General features: G+C 45.6%; 1 protein-coding gene and 1 pseudogene across 1 annotated transcript; one reads left to right on the top strand and one right to left on the bottom strand.

Annotated features, from left to right (window-relative positions):
- Nucleotides 1-1214: 1214 nt before the first annotated feature.
- On the bottom strand, nucleotides 1215-2770 carry LOC136529562 (PKS-NRPS hybrid synthetase cheA-like; annotated as a pseudogene).
- A 4107-nt stretch (nucleotides 2771-6877) lies between these two features.
- On the top strand, nucleotides 6878-9020 carry LOC136527924 (thiosulfate sulfurtransferase 16, chloroplastic-like). The gene is made up of 6 exons (XM_066520787.1): nucleotides 6878-7356; nucleotides 7436-7699; nucleotides 8056-8129; nucleotides 8360-8430; nucleotides 8542-8595; nucleotides 8680-9020. The coding sequence occupies exons 1-6, from the start codon at nucleotides 7295-7297 to the stop codon at nucleotides 8755-8757; spliced, it is 603 nt and encodes a 200-aa protein (XP_066376884.1). The 5' UTR covers nucleotides 6878-7294; the 3' UTR covers nucleotides 8758-9020.
- Nucleotides 9021-9339: the final 319 nt, after the last annotated feature.

Genomic DNA, 9339 nt, shown 5'->3' with positions numbered 1-9339 from the left:
TCCGATCCGTTTTCATCCCTACCCGTAAGTGTAACTCAACAAATCACTGCACACACATCCCAAATCAAATACTACGTTATACTCGTAATTAAGGTGAGACAACAACTACACAAATTTGCGGTGGCCCACTAGTACATGATGATGATATGGTATGACTATGAGCGGTGAGAAAATTGGCTATTTACCATTGCAAACAATGGGTTTCACAAAATTGCTATTCAAAAAATTGACTTCGCAAAATTACCAGTCTAAACATGTACACTTTGTTTTTGTTGCCATAATCCGTATTTAGCTCCTTTGTTTCTGTTTTTTTGGATTGTCCTCCACACGAAAAGACATTTCTGCCCTTGACTGTCTGGAGACGTCCATTTGCATCACCGTTCGCATCAGACGTCACAAAGATGAGATCTCCAGAAAGATAGTTCAAACCGTTCGCATCAGACGTTAGAAAGATGAGATCTCTAGAAAGATAGTTCAAATCCGTATCCAGTCGCAAACTGTTCTAGCTTATCTGTCAGCGTCACATGTACATTCCTGAAACTGTTCTAGCTTATCTCTGCCAGCGACACATGTATCCACCGCGATGTGAAATGAGACAACGTTTCGGATATGATCCGCAATTGAATGGCCTAGAACTATTAACATACATGCTCTTTCTGTCAAATTTTTATAATAGAAAAAGGTTCTCAGAAAGTAAAACAGGGAGCAGACCTACTAAATATCAGCTAGCTATTGCTGCCATACACTCGTACTCCGGGGATGCATTCCACTACTACAGAGTCCAGACCAAAGAATTTGCTGCCAAAAGTCAGCTTTCTTGACTTTTCTTGAGCGTGCTTCGGCTGTTTTTACAGGGTGCAGTGAACATGGAAGGAAGTGGTGGGGGATTTTGGAGCGGTGATATACACCCTGTTCGCTTGTTGGTTTCAACCAGCCCAAACCAGCCAACCAACAGTGTTTTTCTCTCACAATAAACCAGCACCAACCAGCCCAAACCAGCCCAGAAACCAACCAGCGAACAGGCCGATGATGCTACTATGCATATGCGCTATTGCTGCACTTTGCTACTTGCACAATGCATGGACAAATTTTAACCGTCAGCGTTCTTCGTATCCGAATCCATAAGCTGAGTATAAATGAGTTCATCTCACACGTGCATAAATTGAGCCTAAATGAGTTCATCTCGCAAATCTATAATTTAAGCCTAAACGAGTTCATCCAGTATGTAGCTTTCTCTTTGGCGTCAACTTTTTTGGTGCAGCTGTAGTAGGCATTCTCTCTGGAGTAGTGGTCATAGATTGTGTTGAACCGCCCTCTCCCAACAAGTAAGCAAGACGGCTACACACAGATAATACTACACTTAGAAAAATATTTTTAGACCAGATTTGTACATCAAAATGACATAGATTATTTGTGACTGTTTCTTACCTTCTAGTCACCCTTCCAGGACTATCCTGTAGTATTTGCTCTCTGTGGGGTGCTAACCTCACCTGGCTTAGCCTTTGTGACATTCTTTCTAGGCTGCCTCTTTCTACAAGAAAAAGGGAATTAAATTTTATAATGACATTATAATTATAGGATTGAATGTAAAAACAAAGGTTTACCTTTTTTTCTTTGTCCCATTGAGTGGGCACTTGGAACTAGCTTGCCTGTGACCTTTTTCACCGCATCTCTTGCAAGTCATTGGGCCTCTAATCATTTTCTTTCCCTTAACGTTGGTTGGAGCAGTATCACTTGCATTAGTAGCATTGTCACATGCATTGGTAGCACTACTAGTACTCTCACCATCTTTCCTACCTCTCTTCTTGTGTCCACCTTCAAGACATCCTTTTATCCTAAGTTTTCTTTGTCTTCCACTTTCTCTAGGATTAAGAGGTGCACCAACGACAAATGGCAGCTGTACATGTGGCCATTGTGATCTTCCTGTCATTGGCTCAATCTCTCTACCATAAGCAGCCTTGAATCTATCCACTGAGTAGTAGTCATGCACAAATTGTTCAAGGTCCACTCCCCGTCGTGAGGTTACAAAGGCCAATACATGTTGACATGGCTTACCAGTGTGCTGCCATTCAAGACAAGTACAAGTCCTTTGATGCAACTTGACAATATGCCTTTCAGCAATATTCTTACTGTGGTCCCAAATCTCTGCACTCCAATTAGCAGCTGACACAACTTTCAAGTGTCCCAATCCTCTAGTGTTGGCCTTTAGTTGAACCATAACACCTGGAAGTATCCTCCCAACTGGTAGTCTATCTGCAATATTTCTCCTCTTGTTCCACAATCTCATAATCATCTCTCGAACCTTATCAGCAAGTTCAGCAACAGGTAAGTCCTTAATGTCTCGTATCCAATTATTAAAAACCTCAGCTATATTATTAGTGATGTAGTCACACTTGATATCTGGATTAAAGGCGCACCTATACCACAACAGGTTATGGTAGTCAGTTAACCATTTCACCACTTCTTGTGATTCACATTTGATTGCAGCCATATGCTCAAAGAATGTATCTTTATCGTATGCCCTTGCTGCAGGATACATCCTTCCAAACCCTCTAAACTTTTTCTGAAAATTTTTCATAAGATGAAGAAAGCATTCTCTTTGCTCTGCCTTTGGGAACACACGCTTCATTGCATTCTCTAAACCCTTGCACGCATCTGTGCACACTGCAAGGAGTGGAGGATCACCTATGGCCTTCTTTAGTTGGGTCATAAACCAAGTCCGGTTGTCCTCTGTTTCAGAAGCTATAAACCCGAAAGCAAGTGGGTACATCCAATTGTGACCATCAACTGCTACCGCTGAGGCTAAATGGCCATTCCACCTTCCATTAAGTGTTGTAGAATCTATGCTCAAGTAAGGCCTACATCCTTCCAAGAAACCATCAATACAAGGTTTAAGAGCACAGAAAAAACGATGGAAATAAACTTTACCATCCACTTCAAGCACCTCAATTTCCACCACACTCTCAGGTGACCTCTTCAATACCTCAGCCTTCCATCTGTACAGCAGCTCAAAACTCTCTTCCCAGCTACCATAAACCTCCGCGAGAGCTATTTCTCTACCCCTCCAGACTGTGTCATATGAAATTGTAACAGAGTGATCTTTCTGCAACTTTTCTTGCAACTCTTTAGCACCCATATGAGGATAATCCTCGAGGATACTAACAGCCTTGCTAGCTACCCAGTTACGAGATGGTGTAATAGTTTTCACCCTCATCGTGGAAACACATGTATGGTGATCAGTTAAAACTGTGACCTGCAATTACACGATTTGTGAGAACTATATGAAATAAATTCAACAAATTAAGTAATCTAAATCTGAACTACATAAAAATATTTTCACCTCTACAGTGCTTGCGCCCTTATGCTTCGAACCATTGATTTTCCAAGGGCAGTCACCAGTGGACTTGCAGAAACCTCTAAACCTGGTCGGATCAGACTTCTCAGTTCCCAAATCAAACTCTTCGTTGATGGCAAATTGCCGCACTGCCATCCTGAACTCTTTCATAGATGGGTAGATAGTGCCAAGGTCCATCTTGGGGTGATCCTTATCATATGAAATTACCAACTCACTTGGTATAACATCACTAGTAGGAATTGCAGCATCATTATCATTATCGACACTCTGCATATCCATTGATCGATCATTTGGTGCAGCCACATGTGCACTCTCCTCATCTCTAAGCCCTAAAAGCACAGATATTTGATTTTCACTCAAAAGTTCAATTCTTCCTTCCTCATCGTGTGACTCTACTATCTGCAAGTTGTCCCAGTCAACTTGTGGTATAGGATCATCAACCTCCATATCAAACCTAAACCAAATATCATTTGCAGTTTACGGTTTACACAAAAAACAATTTGAAAAAAAAGAAACAAAAAAGCGAAAAGTCTACATCACCACACCTCGGAGGCAGTGCACGTTGCACCATGTCAGGCAGCGTCGAGGGCGTAGAGTCTCCATCGAGCGCAGGTGCCAACGAAGCCGCGTCAACGCCGGTCAGCGAGGGCGCGTCCACCACGAGGGACGGACTAGGATATGGCGGGGCGCGTGACGACGTTGGGGCTACATCTAGCCTGTCGAACGCGTCGGCCGCTTGCAGCAAGCTGAGCGCGCCTGCTGTCGGGGCCACGACGAGGGGCAGCGAGGTCACTTCGAGTTCCACCATGGTTGTGCCGACGGCTGCCAAGGTCGCTGTGAGTTCCTCCATGGTTGTACCGACGGCCATCGTGGTCGCTGCAAGCGCGGATGACGACGTGGCGGTGCTGAGCATGGGTGGTTGTGTGGCGGCGGCGAGCGCGTCCGCCGGCGGTGCCGTGTCACGGCCGCCCTACATCGTGGACGTCTAGGGCACGCGAGCGTTCTTCGTTTGCGAGTGGATGCGGATTTGAACTATCTTTCTAACGTCTGATGCAGTTTGCTACTGGATACGGATTTGAACTATCTTTCTGGAGATCTCATCTTTGTAACGTCTGATACGAACGGTTTGAACTATCTTTCTGGAGATCTCATCTTTATGACGTCCGATGCGAACAGTGATGCAAACGGACGTCTCCCAGCAGCCAAGGACAACAATGTCTTTTCGCGTGGAGGACAATCCCAAAACAAAAACAAAGGAGCTAAATATGGATTATGGCAACAAAAACAAAGTGTACATGTTTAGACTGATAATTTTACGAAGTTAATTTTTTAAATGGCAATTTTGCGAAGCCCATTGTTTACAATGGCAAATAGCCAATTTTCTCATGAGCGGTTAGCCGCCAAATGTGCTAAAAAATGAGTATGTTTGAAAACTGTATTGGGCCCGCCTAATTAACGGAGCACAGCCTTTTGCCATACCATTGGCCCAGTGAGTAATCCTTGCGAGCCCGCGCGGTTGTCATAGCCTGATGTCTGGGTTGGATCTTGGGCCTCTTGGGCAACTGGCGTAGTGATGGGCCGGGCCAGCAGCCGGGAACGTCTTTGGAATTCGTGGCGGAGGGAAATTATTACTGTATCCGGGATCCATGCGGTTTGGAGATCGGCAAAACGATCACTTCCGACTGCATATGTACGTCATCACAGGCACATGGATGAACATTCAAAAGTGCTCTCTGTGCAGTGTTGTGGACTCCCGAAAACACTTGTATCCTTTGCACCATCATTGACTAGCTAATATGTTATTGAACATCCCACCAATGTTCAGGAACTTGATGCAAGAAGAAGCTAGATCTTTACGTACGTCGATAGAGACGTTGAAGCATGAGGATCTGGTACGGGTTCTAATTAATTACAGTGGGCATCTTGGTATGCTTGCAGGAAGGCTATCCACAACAATATATTTTAGAGCCCGTTATCTACTACTTTCCTTTTCCTGAACTCATTTATCTTTCATCTCACGATGGTTGAAGGAAAGAATCTAGCGCAAGTGCAGCAAGGTCATGCACAACAAGCCGGTTGCCCTGTGAAGTGATGAATTTTTCTATCATTTTTTTGTTGTTGCGATATACACAGAAAAAATCATGATTAAAATAATGCATAGATCATTATGAATGTGTCACCGACGGCACTCCGGTGACTGCATCTGAAGAAGAGGAGCAGCAAGGTGCAGGCGCTCCCGAAGAAGCTAGAGATGAAGGCCTAATCTCTGAAGACTCCTCTACTGGGCTGGCGGCAAAACGAGGCCGGACCCTGGAGAGACTTGACTTGGCCGTGAACTCGGAACCGTGCCTTGTTGGCGACGGTGGCGGCGGCGGCGAGTCTGGCGATTTGCCGGAGCTCGAGACCTTGTTCTACCCAAACTCTACCAATAATATACAATCGATCAATAGTAGTACGGTAACAGATTGAAAGGTCGTGCTGGTATCCGACTGCTTGCCTATGACTAAAATTATGAATGAAAGATCTCGGCACACCTGTAGCGAGATAATTCGGGAGATCAAGTCACCGGAGATTATTTTTTTAAGAGATAAGATTCACACACGAGTATGCGTATAATTTGGCAAGAAGTAGTATTAATGCCGAGGGTGATACATGTTCGCTTCGCTGAAAAGCCAGGCTGAAAAATATTTTTCGCTGATTTGTTGTGAGAGAAAAATATTGTACTATAGCTGATAAGTTCAAGCGAACAGTATGGTCCCCTAGATCGCATGAAGGTGTTTGTATTCCAGAAACAATTTCTTTGTGTAAGCAGATCTAAAGCTCTGAAATAATGCATGTGTTTGTTGCCTGAGAATAGCTATGGTGATAAGAGCTGTTGTTTTTGTAACACAAAAAAAAAACTATGCAGCATCTTTTTTCCCCCGACTGCCATGTAGCACACTTTTGTTTATAGAGCTTGTTTTATAAGCTAGAGACTTGCTGATTTGTACTGCATTTTGACTTAGTGTATAATTTATGCACAGATCAAAATGAAATTCACTTTTTTCTAATTAAGAAAGAAATACCCATGGTGTACGTGGGCATGTTGCCCCGTATATAATTATAATCATATAATACGTGGCGGAGGGAAATGATCTTCTCCTCCTTAGGGCTCGTTCCGTTAGCCTGAAATGAGGCTAGAAATCATTCGGTCTCGATCAAATTCATATAAATTAACTAAAATTTTAGCAACAAATCTTTCCAGGAAATGGGTCCTCGAACCGAAAGAGGGCCTTATCCGGAAAGGAGAAACAAGAGCAAATCTCTGACTGACCCTCCACCTTCTGGAATGGCTCGGGCATGCATGCATGTGTTTGCGGATAGCTTTGTTGTCGCTTCGTCATCAGCGCGCCGCCGCCGCACACGGCACACCACACACGTCCACACCACACCACACCGCGTGTTATCCATTTCGCATCCTGCCCATCCATATCGTCCTGCTCCCTCAGGCCCTGAGTCACTGACACCCTGCTCTAGCCATGGTCCTTGTGTTCCTACCAACAGCCAACTCTCTCCTTCCCGTCCCCAGAAGTCGCAAGGATAGGACATGACAGGAGCTGAAGCCTCTCAAAATCACCAACTAACCAGTAACTAATCGCAATTAACAATAGTGTTAATTAACAAAGAAGGAAAGGAGAAACTGTTGTGATTATATATGCAGGAGCAAACACAAGAAAGACTCTTGTTCTTGCCACAAGTGAAGTGGTGAAGTAATCAAGCAGAGTGCTTAAACTTTCCTGTCCAGTCTCCAGTGAATCCTGCAGGCTGCTGCAGACAAGACAAAGACGCGGACGGTGAGCTTGAGAGTCGAGAGGAGGAAGAAAGCACGGGACGGAACTAGTCTTTCCTTTGCTGACGAAACAACCGAGACCGAGAGGGCAGCTAGCTAGCTAGGCAGCAATGGCGACCTCGGCCAGCGGCGTCTCCCTCCTTGCCCAGCCACTCCCTGCCAACGGCACCAGGTACACACACAGTCAATCACCATGTCCACCGTCATCGCGCGCGTTAGCTAACCGCATGCATGCTCCGTTCCGTTCGCAGCCTGTGGCGCGGCAGCGTCGGTGTCCGCGCGCGGGCTCCTGCTCCTGCTCGGTTCGCGGCCACGGCCAGGGCTGCGCCCGCGCCCGCGCCCGCGCCCGCCGCCATCACCAAGAGGAGGACGCCTCGGTTCGTTAGCGTTAGCGTCAGCGTCAGGTGCGTCGGCGTCGGCGGCACCGAGGCGCTGCCGTCGTCGGTGCCGCGGTCCGTGCCGGTGCGCGTCGCCTACGAGCTGCAGCAGGCCGGACACCGCTACCTCGACGTCAGGTACGGACGGCACAGCACAGCCACGCTCCCTGAATCTGATGGTAGTTGAGAGACGCGGCGTTGAAGAGCAAGAGCACACAATTTATTTATTTTTTTACAGTCCCTTCAGTTGTGTTGCGTGATTCAGTAGTTAGCCTCTCCCTGGTCTGGGCTTGGGCTCCTTATTCTATCTCAGTGCTAGCTGCTGAATGAAAATGCGTGTTCAATTCACCACTTCCCAGTTCACTCAGATTCAGAGAACGAACGATTGATGTTAGCTACCTCAACTGGGATTCAGAATTCTTGCAGGCTCGTCGTTCCCATTCTAATTTTCCTGTTTTGATCTGATGTGATGCTTCCATCCTGTATGTATGTAGAACGGAGGGCGAGTTCAGCGCTGGCCACCCGGAAGGAGCTGTCAACATCCCCTACATGAACAGAACCGGCTCAGGTAATGCCTCCCTGCCAAAACCATTGTTCTCACCACCATTGCTTCCTCTCTTCTGTTCTGTCTTGTCCGAGCCAGCCACTTCAGTTCAACTTCTGTGATTTGTGAGCATCTCCGTCTCCATGTAGCTGCCTGCGTCATCATCAAAGCTGAGAAATGTGTTTTCTTTCGGTTGTGATTAAGTTGTGTTCGGTTCTGAACGTTTCTGAACTTGCTGTGCCACGCACGAGCAGGAATGACGAAAAACACGCATTTTCTTGAGCAAGTGTCGCGGATCTTCGGAAAGGACGACGAGATCATCGTTGTACGTAAACTACGTTTGCTGACTGAATCTAACTTTCAGAGATTATACGTTCATTTCGGTTGGTTCCTTAACTCTCAGTGGAAATTAATCTCGCCTGTTGTTCCTTCCCAGGGCTGCCAAAGCGGCAAGAGGTCTCTGATGGCGGCGACCGAACTCTGCTCTGCTGTAAGCTAGCATGGCCGTCCCAAAGATTATCACTTGGCCTTTTGCAATTCATGGCAATCCAATCATTGCGGCCATATTTTTCAGGGCTTCACTGCTGTGACCGACATCGCTGGTGGATTCTCGACTTGGAGGGAGAATGAGCTGCCTGCCACAATCCAGTGATCGATCTGAGCTTGCCTCGGCAGCATCATGTGTTGTTGGGGCTAGCCCAGCGTTCTGTCAAGCCTGTTCTGCTCCAGGATTGTACATATGTCTGATGTCTTCCATAGTTCTGGACGAATAAGAGTGCTGGAAAATGGAGCATGTAAAGTAAAGCAGAGTAGCAGCACAGCAAATAGGTGATTTTTACATTATTATGCTTCATCTCATGTATAGTACATTATCTACTCGGTACTCCCTGCCCTTGGATGTTGCATTTTCACCTATTCTTTCTTTCTTTTTTAGCGAACCGGGGAACTGGATGTGCCAATTTCTACATTTTCACATATTCAGCCAGCCATTCCTGAGGAAACTCAGAACCGTATTGTCTTACCAAATGCTTAGCAATATCAAAAGAAGTTTAACATATTTCCTTTTTATTAAAAAAATGCAAGAAAAAACACATCTCCATCAGAATTCAGAGCAGATTACAAGTTTATGACCAACATGAGTCCATGAAGTAGACAGTAGCATCTAACATGTCAATCTCCTTAAGGAAGAACTTTACCAATATATAATGTGGAACGTCCCAAAATGCGAGCCAAA

This window comes from Miscanthus floridulus, chromosome 19 (assembly GCF_019320115.1).
Source record: "Miscanthus floridulus cultivar M001 chromosome 19, ASM1932011v1, whole genome shotgun sequence".
Lineage (NCBI taxonomy): Eukaryota > Viridiplantae > Streptophyta > Magnoliopsida > Poales > Poaceae > Miscanthus > Miscanthus floridulus.
The sequence above is the reverse complement of the archived record's forward strand: the minus strand, read 5'-3'. Positions and strand labels throughout refer to the sequence as shown.